Below are 26,252 nucleotides of genomic sequence, written 5' to 3' on the forward strand. Positions count from 1 at the left end.
CACTTGAAATGAATTTCCAGGAGGACACCAGTTTCGCGATATCATTTTCCAAAGTGTGGAACGAAATACATGGGTGTTCCAGTTACTTTTGTGCTTCAATGTATACAGCAGCATTTTGGTAAGAAGTAAGTGCAAGAACAGTGCATTTTTATGGCGAGTTTGATGGCGCATATCTTCAAGCTGGTGCAATTCTGTAAATTCATTCCAAGTGGATACGCCTGACAAGCTCAACGGCTATACAATTCGTAAATTGCAATATGTGTCCTAAAGTAATTAACCGAGAAGTTCCTTAGTCAATTTTTCTTAATTAGTTGAATATGTGATTAGATTTCTCGTGCTACTAATGTCCGCCTCGTGGAATGACCTAGCTCAATGATAAGAATTATGCTACCTGCCACAGGCGATTTCTAAAAATTCCCTAAAGCTTAATTTTGAACACCCGGTATATCGTCATCGCGGGAGCAATATTAGAACACAATATATATATATATATATATATATATATATATATATAAAGGATTGTGATTTGTAATATTGCATCATACACTTATTTTTTTTTGCTCTTGCGCGATGACCGCCTCTTCTTGCTCGTTGTGTATTCATTGCACACACAGATCGTGGGTTCACCCAGAAACGCACACACGCAGGCACCCGCACATGCGTACGGGCGCATGCATTATAGGCTCGGCGAGTCTCTGGTGTCAGCACTTACCCGCGAAGGCCACGTGCACTTTATTCTCTGGACGGAATATTTGAATGTACTGCGGAACATTTGGTGCGAAGTCGCGTACTGCCCACGACCGCAAGATGGTGTGCTGGTCCTGAAAGGAGCGACCCAGAGAGAGAACGCGACAATCACCAACAACCCCACTTCCCTGCTCGTCATCATCATTTTCATTTCCGTCCACAGCTTCATAACAATCATCACGGACCTCGTTATCTTTTACGCCATGAGTGCTTCGCTAGACGTCCGCGGTACAAACCTCAATTATTATAACGACGCACTAAATGAAATGCTCGCTTCGTTTCTCGTATGATGAGAATAATATATACCGCATATTGGTTTGTCTGTCTTCAATAATCTTTTTTTTTTCTCTCTTTCTTTTTTGCACACTTGGGAAAACGAAATTTTCCTCTGCGGTTTGCGCACACACGGATTTACAACGCGTGAACCGTGTGCGCAGTTGGAGTTCTCGGCAAGCAGTGGCTGAAGACATAGCTGCAGAAAGTGTTTAAAAAAAGAAGAAAAAAAAGAAAGAAGAGGAAAATGAATCTTACGGCGGCTGCGAGGTCGGCGTAATTTCGGGCTGCCAGCATGAAGCACGCCTCGGCTGCATTCATTCTGCGTGTCGGTGAGTGGAAGAAAAAAAAAGAAAAGGAAAAAAAAATGAGGAGTTAGCGCACGCAACAAACACTGTTGGAAAGTGAAAAGGAAAAAAAAATGCTAACACACTTTTTTTTTTGCAATTCACGCCGGCGCTACTCTCAGTACTGAGCAGTTCTAGAGAAAAGAAACGACGCGAGAACACATTTTTCTATTGTTTTGTTGTCGACGAACTTCACAAGCAGAGAGAACACACAAAAGTCGGGCCCTCAGGAAATGCTATATATATATATATATATATATATATATATATCAGTGAAGCAAAGAACCACAGGAGCCGGCACAGAAGTAGTTCAACAAATAGAAGCACGTAGGAAAAACACATAACAGGACTTTACTGACGTCAGTAACGTCCTGTTATGTTTTTCCTACGTGCTTCAATTATTTTAACTATATATATATATATATATATATATATATATATATAACCCAGTTTTCTTGCGCTGGGGACGTCTCTGTAGCAAACGAACCGAAACGTTCGCCTCTGTCATTAAAAGCATGCACTGTGACACAAGAACAAAGAAGTACAAGTAATAACCTTGAAAAGAAACGTGTATGAAATTACCCAGAGGTACTCGCAGCACACACACACACACACACACACACACACACACACACACACACACACACACACACACACACACACACACACACACACACACGCACACACGCACACACGCACACACGCACACACGCACGCACGCACGCACGCACGCACGCACGCACACACGCGCACACACGCGCACACACGCGCACACACACACACACACACACACACACACACACACACACACACACACACACACACACACACACACACACACACACACACACACACACACGCGCACGCACGCACGCACACACACACATACTAAAAAACAAAAAAAAAGAAAGAAAACGATCTTTGCTGAAGCGCTTTGCTAAACTCTGAAAAACGTTTACGTTGCATCGAGGGTGAAAAAAAAATGCAAAGGCCGTTCTTGAAGCTTATTCCTCATTGCAGTTCTTTTTTTTTACCCCCTTGTCCGCTCATGCGCCAGGCATAGTGCCCGTGCTTTCACTTAGCTCTGCGGATACGCGCGGTAAGAAAATGCGTCTAGTCATTCCCTCAAGCTGCCGCGAGAAATTAAGCCTTCGGAACGCTTTAATGCGCAGCGTCAGTGTCAGTAATGATGAAGCTTGGCAAAGGTGCGTACGCCATCTCGCTATGGCCCCGCATTTATATTACACACTTTCATCCGAAATGGTCACATTCCCGTATATGTGTGCTAGACACCGCGAGCTTTAATGTTTACGGCACGGTAGAAGTATCGCTATTCGGCGCAAGAAGTAACGTACACGGAGAGTTACGTACGCGGAGGAACGCCGCATGGCCTATCGCATTTATGGGAACAGCTCAAGTGCGCTTTGGTTTCTCGCGCTCGTGCACAGCGCAGGTGCCGTAAGCATAGTTTATTAAAGGGACACAAAAGACAGAAACACTCAATCAATCTAGAGTGATAAAGTATTTTATTTTTTATCAAAACTATATATTTTCGTAAATTTCGCGATAACGGGTTGATTATTATAACCGAAAATTAAGGCCAAACTTCCATATATATCTATATTTCTTATTCCGCGCCGAAGCCTTAGTTTGAAGCTTCGTCACACTGATGAATCGCGCCGGCACGTTAGTGTGACGTCACGAATTCCAAGGTTTTTTTAAAATGTTTTTTTTTTCGTATTTGGATAGTTGTGCCGCGGCAAAAAGGTTTCAAAACGTGCTAAGTTCGGCCTTTGGCTCTTTTAGAATACGATATAATTCATCGTTATCGATAACAAGTTAACTAAGTCCGAGCAGACGCCGTTTAAATGCATGATGTCACGGCCAGTTGGTGGCGTCGTCAACCGTATTTCGTTATTTTTTGTCTTTTCGTGTTTTCTGGCTTATAAAACCTCCTCTCAATGTAGAAGTGACTTTTTTGTATTGTAGAAGCTTAATTTACTAATACAAGTCAACTTATTTTGCTCATTAGTGCCACTTGAATAGTATCAGAAACTTCGACACAATATTAGTTCTCAGCATCGGCAAGTTCATGGCGTGTGAGAAGAGCGAAATGTGAACTTCGCAGGTGCACAAAGCAACGAGCTGCAATTCTTTTTTTCTTCGTTTTTTATTTTCGTGAAGCTGCCTTGTGGTATAGATGTTTATTTAAATAAAAGCGGGGATGCACTCCTCATGAACAAATTGCAGTAGTGGCTTAGCGAACTCATGCACACGAACGCTTTCGCTCATTTGGCATACGCAGGAAGCGAATGCTTTGAACAAAGGCACGTCTTCGTGCAAATCACCCGTATATACCTGGCTCTAGTGAGGTCGGTGTCCTTGAGCGCAGAACCCTGAATGTAGATGACCCTCTGCGCCCACATCGGTATTTGAAGAATCATCTTCATCGTAGCGTCCACTTCGCACGGCGACAGAAGTACGACGTAATAGTCCTGCGTAGTGTCGCCGAAGGAAAAAAAAAACAATGCGCTTTACTGAACTAAAAGAATCTGCAGTTACTGAACTAGTAGCACACAATAACCTGTACTATACACGAGCTTGTATGACGAGAACTTGCGGTTCTTGCAAAACAAAATCAGACTTTATCGCAAGGAATTCATTGCCTTCTCTCACGCCTCTTCAGCTTTCTCCCATATGCAGTTCTTCGCTATCTCAGCAAAAAGATGCTGTTGCATAAGCTGAGTTGTTTTCAGCTGACACTGCTCCCATGGGGGTTTCAATTTCCCGAAACAAAACAAAGAGTGCGGCGGCTAATTATTACAAGGTTAACTTCACACACACCTTTCACAAAAAGTCAAACTCATCAACAGATGCATAGAGTATGCAAAATTTGACTTGTCTGCAGGCAACAACAACGACTGTAATTAAGATACCGAAGCAAAGTACAAATTTAAAGCCTCGTGAATACTTCAGATTCACCGCTAACACGTGCAGGATGCTTCACTGGCATCTAAAAAAACGTTCTGCCTGATAGACCTGCAGAAGTACCTAGCGACCGCTGTGTTGCATGCAACACAGCGGTCGCTAGCCACGAGGCAAGTTATCATCAAATGAAATAAGAGAGACGAGCGGGCGTGGCGGACAACTATATACGCCAAGCGAGGTGTGTTTCTTTCGCTGCACCTGTAGGAGCGGGTGCGCGTAGAACTCGTTGAGGAAGTCCATGACGGTGTCGGCGCGCAGCGTGGTGGAGCAGACTACCACGTGGCGCTCGCTCTGGGCGCGATGCATGCTGTAGGTGCCGCCCAGCTTCTGACGCTCCATCCAGGTGTAGGCGAGCTGTTCGAACTGCGTCGGCAGCACTATGAGCGCCGCGCAGATCATCGCCACCATGAAAAGCTGCGACGGCCAAACGTCTGGCTTGAAGTCGCCGTAGCCCACCGTGGAAAGCGTCACCACCACGAAGTAGAAGCTCTCGAACAGGTCCACGTGCTCCACGCCGGCCCTTTGAAAGTGCTGGAACCCGCACACGCTGCAGCAAACGCAACATATTAACGCCGCGATACGCCAACTTTCGTTTGTTTCTATACTGAGAACAACAGAAGGAAATTCTCCGCCCCATCAGAATGCTGCCGCCGCGGCCGGAAATGAGGAAAATAACGTTCACAAATATAATGATTCCGTCATTGTTCACAATCAGTGATTACATGCACAGCAAGTAAGCAAAACATTGTCCTCACAAAGCACGTACTACATTTTCACCATCCCTTATGCAGCAGCAGTTTCACAGCGATGGATGTTATGGGCTATTAACTGATTTGAATACGTTCGGAGAAATACAGGCGCATGTTCGTCGTATTTCATAACACATCGTACAGGTTTCCTAAAACCGCAGCGGTTTCGCGAGAAAAGTACTCTACAAAACCTTATATAGGTTCGCACCCGTATACTATAGGGCCTACCGCTCTGAGCAGTGCGCCTTCGGGTATACGACTCAGGCGTGATTACTTATACGCCTGAAACTTGCGTGCGATTCATTCGCTCACCTAGTGAATATGAGGCAGAGTAAGGTGGCGGTGAGGATGAGCAGCCGCTGTGAGAGTGCGGACTGGGACTTCTGAAGGGCTCGATGTAAATCGTTCTGGAAAGACAAGTGGGAAAACTGCGTCACTCGGACTCACGAGGTAACGCGTGGCGAGGCGTCACTATACATCGCATAGAGGGCGTCTATTGGGGATACAGCACGGTTAACGACCGGTTACACGGAGCAACGCCACATCACAGCCTCAAGCAATCGTATACACGTTAGAGGCGTTCCCGCTTAACTTCGCATTTCACGCCATGCTAGTAGTGTATCATTAAACGCATTGATAGAAGCTATTGGAGCTTAGAGAACGCGTCATCTTCAATATTGCTTAGAAAAATTAAAAAAAGAAAACGGTCGAGGGCATGCGCGTTGGGCTAAGAAGTTGTTGTTCAGACTCAATTAGAGAGCAGAGTGACGAAAAGCGCCATAAAAGCGCAAACTCGAGTTGTTGAAACCGTTCCGAGAGTTACATGTCGCTATGAAAGAGCCTCGAGGCGACGTTTTTTGCCAGCCCATATTACACAGGTTGATTCGCGAATTGAATGTCGAGTTTGCATTAGTTTCTGTCATGGCTACAGTCTACATGCTCGATGAGACAAGATCAAACTGCAGCAAATAAGAGAGAATATTGTATATACTTACAAACATGTTTTCGAGTACAAACTTCGCAAGCCAACAGTTAAGAAACACTGGTATAAATACATTCCGTAAAGGTGCATAAAATATCTGCAAGAAAACAACAAAAGGACGATGAATAAGATGAGAGCGAATTTTTTTTTTGTAAGCAAAGCACAGAGATCAGTTTCTGGCCCAGGAAATAAGAATGCATCACTCCGCCGAATGCCGAGACCCCCTTACACACATATATACATTCAACATTTGTATGGGGACCAGTGTCACTAATTTGCAAACACAAACGTAGCAGAGTAAATTAACAAAAACGCACGCGTACACGCTGCTGTCGTAAGCTAACAAATATAAGAAGTACTGGAACCAACGATGACACACGTCAATTCATGCACTTAAAAGTGAAGCGGGAAAATTATTAGTGTGCGTCTTTTTGAGTGTACCTATGTAAAAGGAAAGACAACGTGCTACCGGCAGAAAACGAACGCGCGGTGTGATCATGGGGCGTGCGGCGCGATACCATTTAAGGACTGTCATCTCATCAATCTTTGCGCATGAATATGCACTTTATGGGGCTTAAGACTGTTCACTAGCGCCGCTCCTACCACCACCGGCAGATGCTGAAAGATAATTTTAACGCATGCAATGGTATTACATTGAATGTGCCCCGTAGAACGCAGTAGAAATTCGGAGCAGGTGGCTTGAGGCTAATAAATAGAAAAATCCAAGAGTGATTGAGACGAAGTATTCGGCTAAGCGTAACTGAAGCACTTAAAGTGATGATTAATTTGTAGATATTTAACATTGTGGTTTACTGTAGAAATTCCGATATGTCGTACAACATAGTCACTCTACATTGTAGCAGCCCAACCTTAGGCAACAGAAAGGAAGTTCAAACCACGTGCATGAGCAACATGCTCGCACACTGTGCATGCATGAGTGCGCGTCGATGTGTGCACGTGTGCTCTAGCTATACTCGTTCAAATCCTGAATGCGCATGAAGGTACAATAACATTAGCCGGTGTGGAAGAATGCTTAATTTACGTATATACATATATTTGAAAAGGTGTGTCGTAGTCATTTTTTCCCCTTAGTTGTGAATTCATAACGATGACTCGTGCATATCAGTTTCTCTCTCTCTTCCTTGGCAGGAATGCTTTATAATCTGCTTTGTTCAGTATTTCCACCAAATAGTTTTGAGCGAGAGAGAAAAGGATAAGTGAAAGGCAAGGTGGTTAATCAGGACTGAGCCCGATTGGCAACCCTGCACTAGAACAAGAGGAGGAAAATATTAACAGAAGAAGTCGCCGATGTAATAAACATTCTCAGTGCTGTGTCCTAAAAGTTTTGAAGAAGCTGGCATATTACACGCGTGTCACCAAAAGCAGAAGGAAATGCAGACATAAAGAGAATGCATTTGTCTCTTGCAAAATGTTAGATATGCGTGTGCAACATTTTCAGTGATAAGAGATTCAGGTATCGGCATTGCAGAAGCAAAATTGTCAGTAGCTCTGTAGGCCAACGCAACAGCAAATGCGCATCTGACCGCGAAGGGCTCAGTTGTCTAAAGAAGCAGTAATAAAAATAATAATAACCACCACATGAATTCGCCGAATCTCCTCTGCGTTCTTCCAAGCCTACAACGATGGTGATGCCTCAAAAGGCACAGGCCAGACTGGTTGGACAGAGGAGACCACGGCGTTATATGGGACAAAGTTTTCGGAGCGAATAGTTGCATCGTTGTAAAGTCAAATCCCCCCTACTTCATTCACTATTAGTCACGGCCAAAGCGAAATTGCATTCAACTTAGAGTAGATTATACCGGACAATGTATGCGCATTCGGCCGGCTCTGGAGAGCCGGAAGAAAAATAGCTTCTTGCTCCATTAGCATTCTTTGAGTTGCCGAGTGCTTCGCGTCTCGAATACCACGAGATACGCTGATCGCAAAAGCTGGCATTATATCAGGCGAGTAAGCAACTAAAAGGGGCCCTTCTGGACACGTTTGAAACGTATGCACTGTTTGCGCGTCCTCTCGTAATGTGCTCCACTTGAACGATGACGCATGAGATGACCGTTATGTGGTGCGGACGGCATCATACTCTCAGGCATGCAAAGCAACGAAGCAGGAATGGAGAGAGAAGAGTAGTTACTCACAGTGACTATAAATGGTACATTGTTGACAATCTCCAGAAGGAAGCGGAAAGACAGGAGTTGTCTCCAAATATTTCCCTGAAAAGTAAAGTGAACAGCAGAGATGAGAACTCATGAAGCTGAACGCATTAGAAGTGAAAAAACACATAAAGCTATTTACACACACAATCTTCCCTTCGATTGATTCATGATCGACTATAAAGTCGTGCATCGCCCTTATACACGGTTTATACTTGTGGAAAGCCAGTTAACGAAATATTTTGACTATAGGCTGTGGCGAAAAGCAGCGGCATCAAGGCTGACTCACTGCCAGCTTTATTATACTACGACACTGGCCTGTTATGCGATGTTCCGTTGTTGATCAGGGAAGTTTGGAGATTATTCACGCTGTTGACGTCTCCATGGTTTATGTTCCTTGAATGAATGTGTTCCTTACGGTGCCCTCGTTTCTGTATTTTGACAGTGTGAAACGTGTCTCGACAGTGTGACTCATACGTTTACAGACCCTCCGACCACGCATTCTTTATTACATTTGTCTACGTAATTCTGCGCCGCATGGTTCGTTATGGTTCGGAACTAAATATGGTCTACTTGCCTGGTCCGTGCACGCACCGCCGCTGTAATAGGACGTTGCGACTAGCTCACGGGTTTCACAGATGTTTCGGTGCGTGAAATGTGGCCAGACACCGAGAACGAACGGACATGTCTAGCCGTAAGCGTAATTACCCCAATGAGGACCCAGGACTGACGTAGCCAAGAGATGAGTCCGAGCCAAACGGACAAAACAAACAAAACGAAATAAATTAAGAATTTTGTCGCTGTGCGACCCCCATATCATGTTTACCAGTTTCTGCGTTTATTTATACATTCTTTTTAAACAAAATTACTGCTTTCTCAGAGCATGTGCAATTATTATATTTAGGGCTATGTGCATACCATTTCTCGCTCACCACTACACTAATACAACACCATGAATGCAAGAACACTTACACGGAACATCGATAGTACGTAGTAACACTCGGCCATAACCTTTCAGCAGTCGTGTATTGACTGTTACTTGCACGTCGACAACTGTTATAGCGACTTTCCATCGGCCTTGGTGGCGTCTCCAGAGGTCGTCTCCGTTTGACCTCCCACGTAATTATCATCATCAAGTCGTGATGCCAACATAAGATGAGAAGTTTGAAGAAGGCAAATACAGCCAGTATCGAACTTGGTTAACTTCACTGTCGAAAATTAACGCTCCAACCCACTGGGCAACAATGACATCGACGGAAAGCAAGCGTGCTATGTTCAGCATGGGCTCACGAGGACGTGGTGGAGTTTCGCATTGCGGTGTGCAACACATAATAAACCAGCATCGAGGTGAAAGAAGTTAAGCGATACTGGGGACAGGAGACAAATTGTTGGGAAACAAGCGCAACAACAAGACAGGAAACAAAAGAAGGGATAGGGAAGAGAGGGAAGCAAGAAGCCCCGGTTCTGCAAAGCAGATTGTTTGCACGCCGCTGCGAATGTCTTCTGCAGCTGATAAACTGCGCCAAATTGAGCGAAGGGTAGTGCGCGTAATAATGCGTTAACCATCGTTGTTATGGCTTGGCAATCTGCGCGAAACTGCATTTTTTTAGTCCCGGTTGTAAGCACTGGTATGCTTCCACTGCACGGCAGAAACAACTCGAAGAGAAGCTTTCGAAGTCGGCCAATTCGTATGGCCTCTTGTGTTTCGAGAGCTCCTGCCTTTTAATCTCGGCTCCATGTGCTGTGCGCACTTTAATGCAGCAATGTGCAAGGGCGTCTTTTTCGTGCTTTATTTAGCTTGTGCTACTGTGAGCAGTTAGGTCTCTCGTAAGTGATTTTCCCGGCTTTATGCAGTGTTTGAGCACGGTGGTGTGCTTAATTTAATGAATAATTAATTATGAGGTTTTACGTGCCAAAACCACGATCTGATTATGAGGCACGCCGTAGTGGGGGACTCCGGAAATTTGGGCCACCTGGGGTTCTTTAACGTGCACCTAAATCTAAGTACACGGGTGTTTTCGCATTTCGCCCCTAACGAAATGCGGCCGCCGTGGCCGGGATTTGATCCCGCGACCTCGTGCTCAGCAGCCCAACACCATAGCCACTGAGCATCCACGGCGGGTGCTTAATTTAATAGTATCCAAAGGTACTATACGTCTCTCGCCGACAGCTGCTTCTTTATTTTCCCTGAATTCCCTGTTTCCTTCCATAATCGCAAGTGAGCTGGATGTCGGCCTGGTGTAGCCCGTGCAGCGCCTATGGTTCTGCGGTGCCTCATACGATACTTTTTTGTTTGCTTGCTTAGAGTTGCTCTCGCTGATGTGCATCTGAACAGCGAGGTTTGTTCTGCTCTCCAGAAAACCATATATTGATGACGGTTTTGATCTTGAATGATGAATTCTTGCACACACTGGCGCCTAATATTATAGCGTAATCTCGATTGAAGCGTCCGGAAATGGCAAAGAGCGGAGCTTGTGGCGTTCCAGAAAGGGGAAGAGGTCCGCACACGCAATCCAAGTTCGCAAATTATGCAGCTCTTCCCGGCTCCCTTTCCGCCGTAGCGTTCCCAGCACCCCTTAGTCAGTTGACCAGTGCCGCGACGCGTAACTTCGCTCAAGAATGCGCAAAATGTTTATTCTTGTTTGCAATGTATGCCTTTCTACCTGTTTATTTATCCCCGCCATTTTCTCCCATTCTAGATTTCTTTTTCCTTCTTTTTTCTCTTTCTTCGGCTCATGCTGGCACAAGACCGTAGTCCACTTCTCGAGTCCACTTTATAGGGCGTCCGCATTAGGCATCACGTTAGGTGAATCGTCATCAACTAATCAACTGTATGTTGATGTCCATTTCTCGCTCTAATGCTACTACAGTGCAGAACGTGAAAGGCGGTCGTGGAAGTATAGCTGTTATGCTGCAAATACCGCTTCTTCGATGAAACTTTGAGATAGAAAAAAAAAGTACTTCTGTGGTTTTAAGTGCCAAAACCAACGATCTGACTATGAGGCACGCCGTAATGAACAGTTACGGCCCAATTTTGGCCTCGTGGACTTCTTTATTTTGCACCAAATGCACGGTACACGAGCCGCTGTGGTTTGAGATCGAACGTACTCATACATGTATAGGCATACTACCGGAATTGAGAATAGCTAAGTCCTTACTCTAGCTATAATAGAATACCTTACTCTAACAAACTTGGCACGCGAACCCATCCAATCTTTTCTTTTAACATTCTCGGGAACACAGCCTTCCCACGAAGCGCATTCAATCTTGCGCGCTTCAATTTCTCCCTTCTTCCAAGAGTTCCCACGAGGAGTCCATGCAGTTGTGCAAACGAGCACTTGCTATTGCTCATCTCAGATTCTCAGAAGTATCTTAGTCTTTGTTGTAGGGCGCGGCGTTTAGTCTTTGGGGGCACGCTCGCTTTCGGTGACGTGAACCCTTATTTATGATGGCAATTAAACGACGAGAAATCTAATTAAACGAGAGCTCATTCAAGAGAACTACATTATCTCAGATGAGAAGAACATGACGAAGAAGGAAGAAACAACTAAAAAACAATAGTTTAACGAAACGCGGTGGATGTCTCCTGCACGTAGCCATGAACTTGTTTTGATGCGGCTAGTATAAAAGGCCATCCGAGAATGAATATTGAATTCAATTTGCAACGGCTTTGTTTTCCACGCGTCTGGAGTTTAGCTTTTTTTTTTAAATTGCAAGTTACTAAGAGAGTCTTTGTGGCTCTATGCTGGCGATGGTGACTCGATTTTTAATTATTTATGCAAGAAGAATACAATATGCAGGGTGCTTTTTTATGTTATACAGATATTTTTTTTATATAAAAAGGCCATGAGCGTAGCGAAAGTTGTGTTTTTGACTGAGGTGGACAGGCTTTGCCGCTAATAACGTCAATTCCACAAAATAAAGAACAAATTTGTGAATTATCTTTTTTACTAGAACCTTGGGGGCAGTTATTTATATGGAAAATTTGGAGACAGTCACCTCTTAATGCACCCCTGTTTTTTTAATATTGCAGATCGCATCTAATTTGAAATACTCTTAATCAAATTTTAATGCTCAATCCAGGCAATATCGAAACCGAGCACGCCGGGAGTGCAGGAAAGACCGCCCAATATCATATCAGACGAAAACGCCCCGTGACGAAAAGCAGGACAAAATTTGAAAATGAACGTCGCGGTCAGTCGCTGCAGATTCTGATACGGCACGTTTTGCCTGGAAAACAACTGCCGCGACGTCCCGTCAGTATTTGCGGCGCCATGCCATCATTCAAACTTCGCCACACTCTACGTCATGGCACGTTTCCCTCTGACGTAGCAGCCGGGCGCGTTCGGCTTTGTGTTGAAATTCAATGATGAATATCGCGAATTAGATGCGATATTCAAAATGGTGGCACATAAAAACGTGAGTGTCTCCAAATTTGCCATAAAGAGCAGCTCCCGAGGCTCTAATAAAAAAGTTCACTTGTTAATTTTTGTTGAATAGTCAGCTAAAGCTCACTTTATTAGAGGAAAAGTATTTGCGCCTCACCAGGGTTGCTCGTAGCTTTTCTAATGAAAGACATCCCTTATTATATATATATATATATATATATATATATATATATATATATATATATATATATGTAATACAAGCTGGCGCACGAAATAATACCTGTAGCCCTCGACATAAAGCTAAAAATCTTCCACGAAAAAGTCAATCAAATACAGAGTCCTCGGATAAACACCAACTAGGCCAAAGTCGCGCATTGCTGTTGTACTCTTTTCACGGCCAGCTAGAGAGACCTTGATGAGCACACACACCCGCAGCCGACACAGCCGTAAGGAAGGCGGAATTGCTTGCTATCATTGCTTGCCAAATACTTGCTATTATGTTTTTTACTCCTGATCAAACGTGATTTCCATAGATAGAACTGACATTCGCGCTATCATTCTGAGCGAGAGCAGTTAAGCCGGAACTCCGAAAAGCTACAAGCGTACGGAATTTACATTCGGTACTCGTCATTTCGAAGATAGTTTCTGCACCTGTATATTTTACGTACGATCGACAGAGGTACAACAAGTCGTGTCCACAACAAGAAAATACCCAAAATGAGACAAATGAAAGACGAGCGCGGGGGGAAAGGGGGGCCATATCTTTGGATAGTCAATGAACAAATTCAGAATGATCAGGAAGCGCATAAGCCAATCATGAGGTGAAGCAGAGCAAAATCTAAAGCGTTCGAGATGGCCCGAGCAATGCTCCCGTAAAATGTTACCCGGAGGAGGTGCAAGGAAAGGAGAGGTGTAGAAGGCTGTCTTCTATTACGCGATATGCCGAGTACATAGGCCGCAAAAAAAAAAAAAAATGTATGGCGTCATCACGAATTCCTCGAAAGACTGGAGCACGCAGTGAAGGCACTTTGTCGAGAGTGCTCGTGGAATTTAGAAATAAAGTAAGGAGACGAAAAAAAAATATATATACGTATAGTGAACGGAGCATTCTTATCCGTACGACAATGCCGGCCGGCGCACATCGACCACGGCCTTGCGCAAGACAGAACGCGCGCGCCTCTACATCCGCGCTCGGTCGCGCGACGACGCCATTCGTCACCGGCCACGTCAGGCGTTCGCCGTCCTTTTCCTTGTCCCGTACGCGCATAGACGCGCCTGTCATGTGCACAGCGTCGCTGTTTGGCGGGGGGTGTTTGAGATGAAATCGTCGAGCGCACGTCCACCCACTTAGCAACGGCGGCGGGGGGCCGGCTTGTCCGATCGCGGTGGCATGCATGAAGCTCCGCATGAAAGTCTGTCACGCCAGCATGTATGCGCTGAAGGCGGTTCGCGACAAGCGCCCCGTAGCGGCGCCTGACGCTTTTGTTGTTGTTTATGACGTTTGAAAAAGAAGAAATAAAAAAAAAGGACGTTGACAGACGGACCGCGTACCCTAAAAGAAATCTAGGTCTAAGTCCCCCGCTGACTAATTCACGAAATAAAGAAAAAAAAAATCTGCTGCAAAAATATAATAATAAATAAGTAGGAAAATAAAATTTAACTGCCCAATACAGTACGACTGCTTCACTATTTTTTCATTTCCCCCGCTGTTATGCGGCCACAGAATGACAGCCGTCTGAAACTGCAGCCGACGTTAAAAAAAGAAAAAGAAAAGAAAAGAAGAACGTGGGCAGCTTGCACTGCAAGGCTGGAGTGAACAGCGGAGCTGGCGTCTAGGCACTGTAGCTGGTGATCCACCTAGCTTCTTCCAGGTTTTACTAGGCTTGGATAAGTTTTGCCAGGAAATGATAAGTGCTTCTAGGCACAGCATTCCGAATCGGCTCGCCGCCGACGCGCAGATTCTCGCTTGGGCGCGCGACGCGCTTCAAGATGAGCGGCTTCTTCTTCGGGTATCTGGATCTTCTTTGGTGGTCCCATGTCAAGGCTACATGTAGTCGCCTCAGAGTCAACGAGAGTTGTGCCACCATCGCGGCGGCTCCGAGCTTTATCTCCCCGGTGACGTCAAGGCCAAGCTGTGCCTCCACACTTGCGAGGGCGTGGCTGGTCGAAACCTGCCGAGCAGCCGCCAGAGGCGCCGGCTGCATTCACGGACACCGCGCGCGTTCGGCGTGAACGCGGGGAAACGCGGGCGGCGTCGACAGTAGATCTGTGCGTTGCCCTTTGGTGCTGATACAATTTCTTTTCTCTCTCTCTCTCTCTGATTTTCTATTTCCCTCTCCCGAGCATTGCGCGCACCGCGCGCATGTTCTCCTTCCCTCTCCTTAACGTCCCATGTCAAGGCAACATGTGCACGGCACAGAGAGGAGGCGAAGCACACGCCGCTCCGCGAGGTGGTTGCTAGGCAACCCAGGTGACTCATCGCTCAGGGATGTTTTTATTGCGATAGCAATTATATGGACACTCAAAAGCAGATTTCTGCCGTCGGCGTCGCCGTCGCCGTCGCCGTCGCCGTGAGGTTCCGTATGACGTCATTTGGAGATGAAATCGTCGCCGAACGCTGTATGTGCGAGTGAAAGGGCGCGAGGGGCGCGTCTTTCACGGGGAGTGAACGCACGGCGGAGAACAAACGCGCGTTCTGCGCCGTGCTCGCTTAAGGGCTGCAGAAGTAGGCGTCTCTTTTCTCCTTTACAATCACCATATATGTAGAGCAAACGCGCCTTCTTCGGACGCGCGAGAGGCCGTGGGGGAGGGGGAGGGAAGGGAGGCGACGTTTAGCTGCGGCACCAAGTGCCTATTATTGCGATAGCAATTATATGGACACTCAAAAGCAGATTTCTGCCGTCGGCGTCGCCGTCGCCGTGAGGTTCCGTATGACGTCATTTGGAGATGAAATCGTCGCCGCGCGCCGAACGCTGTATGTGCGAGTGAAAGGGCGCGAGGGGCGCGTCTTTCACGGGGAGTGAACGCACGGCGGAGAACAAACGCGCGTTCTGCGCCGTGCTCGCTTAAGGGCTGCAGAAGTAGGCGTCTCTTTTCTCCTTTACAATCACCATATATGTAGAGCAAACGCGCCTTCTTCGGACGCGCGAGAGGCCGTGGGGGAGGGGGAGGGAAGGGAGGCGACGTTTAGCTGCGGCACCAAGTGCCTATTTATATCAGAGGCTCCAGCAACAGTCACCAACGCCGCACGCATTTTGAGCTAACGCGGGCAAAACGCCGATGGCGTCGACAACAGTTCTGCGTGTTGTTGCTACCAAAGCCGCTCACCTTACTTCGTATGACATTGCTGTGTTGCTATCGCATTCATTGCTTCGCCCTTAGGGCGAAACTGTGACATTTTTTATATCAGAGGCTCCAGCAACAGTCACCAACGCCGCACGCATTTTGAGCTAACGCGGGCAAAACGCCGATGGCGTCGACAACAGTTCTGCGTGTTGTTGCTACCAAAGCCGCTCACCTTACTTCGTATGACATTGCTGTGTTGCTATCGCATTCATTGCTTCGCCCTTAGGGCGAAACTGTGACATTTTTTTTCGGTCGACGAGCATGGTTTTACGGATAGCTTAAACAGCTCCGTTGTTAAAAAAAAAAGAGGGTACCTAACAGGTCCGTTCGCTTGCACACCGCTGAGCTTAGCAGAACTATAGTTATCGCGGCTGCACCTAAGTTACGCTTTCAAGTGCTATAAGAGGTGTATATATCGCATTTGAACAAAATTATCAGTTCCCCATTAGCTACACTAAGTCGCGTTTAATAGGGTATGTGCGAAATCCCGTAAGCAGGCTTTCCCACAGAGTCGATTTGCCCTACCCAAGATGGCCGCGTTCGAGCTAGTAGCACTGCTAAACCTGAGACACGTTTTCAAAGCCTGGATGTTGACACCTTTAATTCGATTCTAATCCGAGGTCCACTATCGTCATTAGGTCAAAGTAGGTGTGCGGGAAAGCCACCTTAGAGAATTTCGCACATCCCCTACTGTGTGACGCGGAACAATTTGCTGCCACTCAGAGGCCACCGGCGAACACCTGTCGCACTCGCGGATAAATTTCCGTGGCAGGGAAGTTTTTTGGAGGTCATTTTCTCTCGTGTGACATTTTATGTATCGGTGTTGCAATTGCAGTGTTATTTCACTATGTAACTATGCATCTTTTGTGCCATTTGTGCATTTGTAGTATTACTGTGGCGTTTCTGACAGCGAACGGTAGTCAGTTTATAATGTGTAATTTTATGTGTTTTCTTTTACTTCTGTGATATTATTATTATATTATTATTACGGTGAGACGCGTTTATTAATGAAAATGATGAATGCGAGAGGCCTAGGGACGGATGAGCTCACAGTACGAACGCACGTCGTCTTTCTTCCCTTCCAAGCGTCCCCCCGTATCGTAGCAATTCCCCCTTTGCAGACGATGCCCACCGGGCGAGTCAGTTGGAGTTCCGGTGGTGAAAACGTTTAAGACAGGCGACATGGACGACGTTGGTCTTGCATGAGCGGCGGCCAGTAGACAAGAGTCGATGTATCACGTACGTGACATCACTGAGACGTGCCATAATGACAAAAGGGGCCGGTGTAATGGGCCAAGAACTTTTGGTATAGGCCGCGCTTCCGAAGTGGCGTCCATAGCCACACCAAATCGCCTTTCTCGTACGATACGTGCTGATGGCGCTCGTCATAACGGGTCTTAGAGCATCCTTGGGAGGCAAAAGTACGAAGGCGGGTGATGCGCCGAGCCTCTTCTGCGCGGCAAAGTGTTTCGGCCAGAGAAGTTTCGGCGGTTTCGGAGAACGGAAGGATAGAATCGAGAGCTGTACGAGGTTGGCGGACGTATGGAGATAAAATGGGCTATATCCGGGGTGGTCTCGTGTTTTGCGGTATTGTAGGCGAAAGTTATGAAAGGCAACACAGTGTCCCAAGTTTTGTGAGCGGAATCAACAATATTCTGTGAAATTTGTGATAACATGCGTTGTATTGGGATTCATGTCATTCGTGTGAAAAGGTGAAGCCAGCAGCATATTTCAGTGCTAACGTCTGCTTATTCATTCATGTAAAAAAAAAAAAAAGAAAGAGAAAAGGGTGGGGCATGAAGCTACGAGAGCGGAGCTATTGCGCATGTGGTACCGAGCCCACGTGACTATAGGCCAAGTAGTCCGGCAGCGGTTGACAACGCTTTTGGTTTTTTTCAAACAAATACTGAATCAGCGTAACTTATACGTGCGGCGGTTTAGCATTTTCCCAGACGCGGAAGAGAAAAGTAGGATAATAAGTCAAATTTAACACTCAGTGGTGTGTTTTGTCTTAATTTGCTGTTGTAAAAGAGCTGTTTACTTTTTGTCTTCTTTCCCAGCCCACTCTAACGCGGATGAAGATGTGGAACCTTTTTCTGAAGCACTCTCGCTTGTGCACGCTTTGCCACCGTAACTTTTCCTTCATTGCCCCAAAAAGTTGTCCGCGAGTATAGACTGTCCCGTTTTCTTCACACGTACGAGAAAAAATAAAATAAAAAAAGCGTCAATTTTAGGTTACGGTAATACTTTAAAGGCACAGGCGAACCCTCGTACAGCCTATATTTATACATCGAAAACAGAGATAGAATGCAGATGTCGCTACGTGTACAATAAGCAAGTACGTAGATTGAAATACCTTGCAACAGAAAATCTGAGAAAGAGAGTGACACTTGAAACACTCTGGATCGGTCGCGGTTCGGAAAGATTGAAAAACGCCGCTTTAGACCCCTGAAAGTGACAGCGCACTCGGTCAAACCAAGCGCGTACGTAGCACGTTCCCATCTAAAGCTTTCCGAGGGGGCGCTGTAAGACGCTGTCGCACGCACGCAGAGCGACAGTCTAAGTAGCGAGGAAAGGAATGAAAACACAACAACATATATTTGCTGGAACACTAAGTCGACAGATCATAACGCGCGATACCAGCCGCTTCTTTCGATAAGACTCCGAGCAAGAATGTTTCATATTTATTTACACGGAACCATGGACGCACGCTGAGGTTATGCAATGCCGCATTTTTTTTTTTAGTTGCGATGAGGTGTTATCTATCAGAAGTGCCGGCTTCTTTCTTCTTATCTTCTTTTTAAAGAAATCGCTCTTTCTACAAAAAAAAAAAGAAAAAAAGGAAAGAAAGGCGAGCCGTACAAACAATCGTACAAAAAGCGTCGTGAAGCGTTGAGGACCTCAGTGTTGCCGCGGGCTCATAGAAAAATCGACGGGGAAGTTCTGAAGTTCGAGAGGTGGCGGTAAAAATGTGCAAATAAAAGCAAATATTGACACTTTCTTCTCAAAATCCACACCATCTGCCGCGGTAGCGCTCTGAATGCATGTGATTTTTATTTTGTTTTATTTTTTGAATGTCAAAAGTAGCCGCTATCTGTTTTAGAACCTTTTTTGTTGCGGCGGTGAAAGTTTCAATCGCCATCCGAGTGCAGGACTAGGGGCTGATAATGAGCAAATATTCAATTGCTCGGACTGCTTTGAGCCCTCGACAAGATCGTGAGAAGAAAGTAGGTTGTCCGAGCTAGGCGTAGAGTCAGCAGTCACTTGATTTTCGTGTTCAGCCCCTTGAAATGACGGTCAGCTTGGATAAGCTTTTGTACGTTTCTATGGGGACGCCTCGAGAGAAAACCAAAGCCCTCCTCTTCAGACATCTACCCTGCTACAAGACGGATGCTTTGCAGGGAGTGACATGCGTAGATGGTTCAATGAAGAGCCTCGGGCAAAGCACGTCCACCTCAGCGGGTCGTGTGTGTGCCACTACCACCTGTTATTTGCGAGTTGAAGCGCGTCTTCTGTTGTAGGATGAACGTACATAGCATGAATACCGTAACGTGGGCGTATGAGCGACAGCCGCCACCTTCCCGTATATGGCCAATTGCTGCTCAAGAAGCGAGCATCAATCGAGACGAAGCGAGTTTCGCCCGGAACTTTGAAAAGAAAGAAAGAAAGAAAGAGAAAGAAAGGAAGAAAGAAAGAAAGAGAAAGAAAGAAAGAAAGAAAGAAGGAAGAAGGAAGGAAGGAAGGAAGGAAGGAAGGAAGAAGAAGAAAGGAAGAAAGAAAGGACGAAAGAAAGAAAGATCTAGGGACGGAGATTTCTCGGGAGGTCCGCCATAAATCTGTAAACGTGGCAACACAACGACATTTCCCCTCCGTGCATCTCCACTACAGCGGAGATTACGTAACATCTCTATACTGGACATGCTCGGATTGTCCTATGTTCTCTTCGGCCGTATAGGAATACGTTTCTCAGCCTCTCAAACGCCCGCGACACGCCAAGTTGCCCAATAGCTGTTCCCGGCTGTTGTCTCGCACTGTAGCGTTCTATTTGAGAGAACAGACATATCTAGACTCATTTCTGCTTGCGAAGTGAGTCCACTCGTGAAACTGCGTGTATCAATTATCACTTTGAAAGCGCAAAACATCGGTTTCCCTTCTACTGCTTTCTTTATTTCTTTGATCATACACTTTTCTTTTCAAGGATAGTGGCATATAAGCTCCCGCCGTCTAATATAAAGGCACGTTAGGCACAGCCGCAATCGGCACACCGGCCGATAGCAGTGGTGTACATGCGGCTCTTCAGAAGGACATTTTGCAAGACGCTATACCCTTACGTAGACTTGCTGTGACACGTCTAAGCGAGGACACTGATCAGCGCAACTCACACAAGAGCGCTTCTTTATCGGCCGGCATACTGGCGCCAGCCACTCTTGATATTGATTGGCGTGATAAAGGGGCGATCCGCGTGGCGATGACCAACGGCGGACGGTATATATAGAAAAGTTTTGGGAGCCTAGGACACCAACTTTTCGCGAAGTACCCACACACAAACAGCTGCCTATTCACTGAGCGTCTGTCTCGATGTTTAGGCGAGCGGTATTCTAGGTTGCAGCTCATGTGCAATCAGTGAGTGAATGCTCTTTTTTCAATAATTACATGAATTATAGGTATAGACCGAGACGAAAGCTAGGATATCTTCCTCTTAGTCGAGACGGTCCCAGGAAATGAGTTCGGGGTTAGCGGGCGCAATGGCGTCCGTATTGCAGGCTACAGCGACTGACCAGAGCACCCACGGCGCGGCCAATCACCGATTGTTCTTACGTACGAACTGCGTGAGCCCTTCTACACTTCTTATGGGCTGCAACAGCTCGTCCCCAGGTTGGTCAACGCCAACTTGAGGTTCTACGGTGCTGTTGGTTTTAAGTGTATGGGTGGTATGTGCGCACAATGATTTGGTAAGTGTGAAGGCAGGGACATACAAGGCGTGGGGTTCAGGCGCCGATACAGGACAAATTATGGTGACTAGAAATCAATGATGCAAATACCCGAAACCTGAATGTTAAATTTTGACACCGCAAGACAGACTTATACGAAAACTATTAAGGAACCGTAATTTTCAAGAACGTAAATCGGAATCATCTTATCAAATTTACTTTTCTTTCTTGCTTATGGCCCTAACAAGAGGTCACACGTTGTTTGATACATGAAATTTACCAAGCTGCCATTTAGCAAAGCTGGGTACATGTTAAGTCCACTTTGTTATGTTGTTTTGCTGTACGGGTGCATCCGTTTAGCGCACCGCCATGCATAACTGCTGCATTTGTAAGCGCGTACGTAGCACTGCCTAATCATGATACTTCTGGTCCCTGCCCGTGCCTTCCAACAATTTTGGTAAGTTACCTTGAATAAACCAGTGAATAATAAAATAGACAAATAAAGTGCAATTTTTTTGCAATTGCCAATGATAGCGTTAGTTCGAGTGTGCACATAAGTTTGTCAGGGTGTGAGACCGGGATATAAGAAAAACGACGCAAGTATGACGCACTTACAGAGATGCAGCCTCTTGGCACATTATTATTATTATTATTATTATTATTATTATTATTATTATTATTATTATTATTATTATTATTATTATTATTATTATTATTATTATTATTATTATTTTTTTATTATTATTATTATTATTACCAGTAACTGAAATTTTTTCTCTGTTATTTTGTACTCTCATCCACCTTCTGTATGTCTACGGTAGCAAATAGGACGTAGGTCCAGGTGACCTCTCTGGGCTGGGTTCCAGGAGACTACGTCCGTGTACACCTTGTGGCGTCTGGTTCACTTGGTATATACCAAAATTGGCATGGAAGGGTACGAATGTATGACTAACATGACTGAAAGGTAATGACATGAATACCATCACATGCTGCTCAGTCACGTCACAATTAAACATAATAATAAAATCGATAATAAATAAATAAATAAATAAATAAATAAATAAATAAATAAATAAATAAATAAATAAATAAAATCATGTGTGGCGCATACCCGCATTGGAGATGCGGCTATGAGTACGAGCCAGTGATATGCGCTTATAAGCCAGGGACAAGAAAGAAGAAAGAGCGAGATAAAGAAAGAAAGAAAGAAAAAAGAAAGAGAGGAAGGAAGGAAATAAAGAAAGAGAGAAGGAAAGAAAGAAGGAAGGTAAGAAAGAAATCACGTGTGGCTCATACCCGCGTTGGATATGCGGGTATGAGCCGCCGAGAGCAGGAGCGGGAGAGATCTCGTCGGCGTCGCGGGCGGACTTGGCACAGCAAACGCACAACTTGGCCATCGCGCCGGGTGAAACAAGACGCGGGTGTCCTTGCTCTTTGACGAACATGCCGAAGACGCTCAATATAGTCAATAATGATAATATATAAATTCGCTGTAGCAATATTCACTACAGCAGACCCGTCATAGACACAGCTTCGCTGTCTTCCATCTTCGCACTAGTGGAAGGGCTCGGAATTTTTTTCTCCGTCTGTCTTTAAATTGCCACTTCAGCTGACATAAACGCGACCACTGCGCCTGTATTACATGGGGAGCAGTATAGCATGCTCGTGTCACACTTTTGATTATTAGATCTCGGTCATATACTCGACAAAAAAGCTCAGTGGAGTCGCAGCTCGTGCACTGTATGTATACGTACACACTAAAACTGGACAGCGAGAGAGGCATAACAGAAAAATAGATAACGCAGTGAGCAGTTTTGTTGAGACACCAGTAGTAAATCTTGCCGTTCAGTCTATAGGCGCAGAAAAAGAGCTATTCGTTGATGGAAAACAGAAGGGTTTAAAAAAAGCAAAAAAAGCAAATGCGTTCTATCGTTGAGAGTGTGACTGCGTCAGACAATGGGCTAGAGATGATTGCTTTTATACGACTTTGAACTTACGGCCCGCTGATGTAGATGTCAACGAACCCGCACGTTGTTTACCTGAAGTTGGCCATCGCAATTAAGCTGTCTGGGTTTGTAAATGCAGGATGAAAAATTTGCAGATCGCTTAAGCTTCGCCTTTAAGAGTGGAACGCGATATCATTCAAAGATCCCTAAATGCTAGTCAGGCTTCCCAGCAACTGCCGATTTCTTTTTTTTTCACCTTCGCCTCTGCGCGCCACTAGCGTTTTAGGCTGATGATGACGATGATGATGATAATTTAATGGCATCTCCTTTGAAACGTGGCGGTCTCAAATAGTCACCTAGCCTACTGGGTTTAATCAGGTATACTATACACGTTTCTTATCTAGCATTTTTGTATGCCTCTCATTAATCTTTTTCTTTTTTTTCTATAATCTACCTTGCACCGCTACCTGTGATTTTAAGAGATCAGGTCGTATCCATCTGTTCCCTGATTTTTTCCCATCAATACTCTAATCGTCTCTTGCTTATCTCTACGGCTGATCTGTTGATGTTTCCTTCCACTTTAAACCCAAGCGCTTCTGGGAGTTGCACGTTACCTACGGTTCTCGCTGGGTGGATCCCGTCGCATTCCATTAGGATGTGCTGAGTGGTCTCTGGATCTTTACTGCAGCATACACATGCCTCATCTACTTATGAATAATTGCTCCGGTATGTTTTGGTCCTTAGGCAACTGGCTCAAGCTTCAAATAGCAAGGCACTGGCCTGTGTGTTATTGTACAGAGTTTCCCTTTCAATATATTTCTTCTCATTCTTGTAAATCTCCATGGTCCTTTTTGTTTCCATTCTTTGCATCCATTTCACTGTCTCTATTTCTTCCACTTTCTTTCTGATGACTCCTGGTTGTTAATTAACAGTTTCGATTATCCTGTACTTGGTTGCCAACTTTCTTGACCTCTTCTTCCATTCTGTGTCCAGGCTTTTGAGTTACAGATACTTGTGCACTTTAGCCGCCAATTTATTTTCATTCATGTTCCTGAGTCTTTCTTAAAAACTAATTTTGCTCTGTGCTTCTCTGACTTCAAAAGAGGCCCAACCCATGCCACCCTGCACTGCCTAATTTGCGGTATTACCGTGAGCTCCCAAAGCCAACCGGCCTACTGACCTTTAGTTAACTTCCAACCCCGACAAGATATCGGAGTTTAAGCATAGAATGGCATTTGCGTACGTTAGAGCTGGCATCATTACTCCTTTCCAGATTCCACGCACCACCTCATACTTGTTGCGGCCCCACAGTGGTCTGTGTTTCATTATTGCTGCATTCCGCTTCCCCTTTATTTTCAGATTATCTTGGTGGTTGCTTGAGTAATTCTTTCCTTCGTTTATGTGTACGCCGAGGTACTTATATTGCTTGACTATGGGTATGACTTTCTGTTGAATTGACACCATGTAATTAGTCGTCTGTTTATCAAAGATCATAATTCCTGATTTCTTTGTGCTGATTGGCCTAGGTTTGTCGCTGCGGTGCCACAGATATTCGCAAGTTTCTGTAAATTTTTTTATTGTCCGTAGTAACACTATGTCGTCTGCGTACATCAGTCCAGGGACCATCTGTTGCACCATTTGTCCATTACGCATGTAGGATAAATCAAACCCTAATTCTCTGTTCTCCAGTCGTCTTTCTATACCCTTAACATAAAGCGTGAACAACAATTGAGACAGAGGACATCCTTGCTTCAATCCTTGGTGAATTCCCACCATTTCATTACTCTTTCGACCTTTCCATACAACTTTTACTCGGTTGTCTCTATATATGTCCCTCAGCAGCTCCAGGAAATCGTCATCTATGCCTTCGTGCTTTAGAATATCCCATAACAATTCCCTGTCTACGTTGTCATAGGCTCATTTAATATCTAGAAATGCTATCGATAAAGCTCTATTCTGACCCGAATAAAGCTGATAAAGCAAATAATAAAGTAAATAAGCTGTCCGGGTTTGTAAATGCACGATGAAAAATTTGGAGGGCGCTTATAAGCTTCGCCTTTACGAGCGGAACGTGATAGCATTCAACGATCCCTGAATTCTTGTCAGGCTTCCCGGCAACTGCAGCTTTCTTTTTTGTCCACCTTCGCCTCTGCGCGCCGCTACCGTTTTAGGCTGCCGAGGATGCGAGCGCCATCTGGATGGGGTTTTCGCAAGTAACATAACCGAGCGCGCCGCTGTTGCTATGGTAGAAATGCTGGAAAAGGGGTTTGTGTTTGTGTTTCCTCTTAACAGAATCATGTTTTCTCGTGCATTCAAATTACAATCCGACGCTATCATGTCTGCAGGTGATAGTTAAGTGATACTTCACTATTTTCCTGACGAATTTTACTTTGAGAAATTCAATTTTTGTTCACTAATGCCTTGCGCCACGTGGAGGGCCAGTGTGGTCGGGGTGGTTCGGGATGAATTTCTGCGCCATGGACGCCGATGCTTACGCCGGCGCCGACGCCGGCACCGGATTTTCTGCAACACGGGGCCCTTAACGCTATCGCGTTAATATACAACTTCGCGAGGCCGCTCGTACGAAGGAGGCCTTTATTTTTTCTTCAATGACCTCGTTTGAACGGCATCATTTTTGCTCCGTCAGTGCATAAGCAGATAGCGTCGTGCTGTTAGGAAGATTGTGACAGCGCGTTAACCCTGTAATGTTTTCTGTGTCTTGTAGGATCTATTCATTGCTTGGCATAATATATTATTTTTTCACACACACACACACACACACACACACACACACACACACACACACACACACACACACACACACACACACACACACACACACACACACACACACACACACGCACGCACGCACGCACGCACGCACGCACGCACGCACGCACGCACGCACGCACGCACGCACGCACGCACGCACGCACGCACGCACGCACGCACGCACGCACGCACGCACACACACACACACACACACACACACGCACGCACGCACGCACGCACGCACGCACGCGCACACACACACACACACGTATATATATATATATATATATATATATATATATATATATATATATATACAAAGGACATATGAAAGGAAATGAGATCGATCATTCCGGCGTCACAATGAGTGGTAAAAGCTAATTAGAAAAAAGCACCACTCAAGCACTCCGTACAGATGGTTAACCAGCGAAGCTGAAACGTGCGGCCCCGGTGTTTAGCAGTGGGCTAATCCCGACGCTGTATTGAAGCCTTTCTCAATTATTGCTTACATCATTGTGTTTCTAGTGGAACGCAAGCGCCAATGGCGGGCGGATGCTGCTAACCTCGACGCCGAGCTAACTCGAAATATCGAACGCATGCGACAACGGCGAGCCGA

The 26,252-nt window shown here is 45.5% G+C and overlaps 1 protein-coding gene across 1 annotated transcript in view; it reads right to left on the reverse strand.

Moving 5' to 3' along the window:
• The window catches only part of LOC119436935 (potassium channel subfamily T member 1-like), a 596,918-nt gene that overhangs the window by 44,679 nt on the left and 525,987 nt on the right, over nt 1–26,252 (reverse strand). The window contains exons 6-12 of the mRNA XM_049660126.1: nt 8,240–8,314; nt 6,100–6,183; nt 5,417–5,511; nt 4,554–4,902; nt 3,726–3,862; nt 1,279–1,342; nt 713–821 (exon numbers count right to left, since the gene is read on the reverse strand). Coding sequence (XP_049516083.1) covers nt 713–821; nt 1,279–1,342; nt 3,726–3,862; nt 4,554–4,902; nt 5,417–5,511; nt 6,100–6,183; nt 8,240–8,314 — 913 coding nt within the window. The remainder of the gene's footprint in view (nt 1–712; nt 822–1,278; nt 1,343–3,725; nt 3,863–4,553; nt 4,903–5,416; nt 5,512–6,099; nt 6,184–8,239; nt 8,315–26,252) is intronic.

Source organism: Dermacentor silvarum, chromosome 1 (genome assembly GCF_013339745.2).
Source record: "Dermacentor silvarum isolate Dsil-2018 chromosome 1, BIME_Dsil_1.4, whole genome shotgun sequence".
NCBI classification, from domain to species: Eukaryota; Metazoa; Arthropoda; class Arachnida; order Ixodida; family Ixodidae; genus Dermacentor; species Dermacentor silvarum.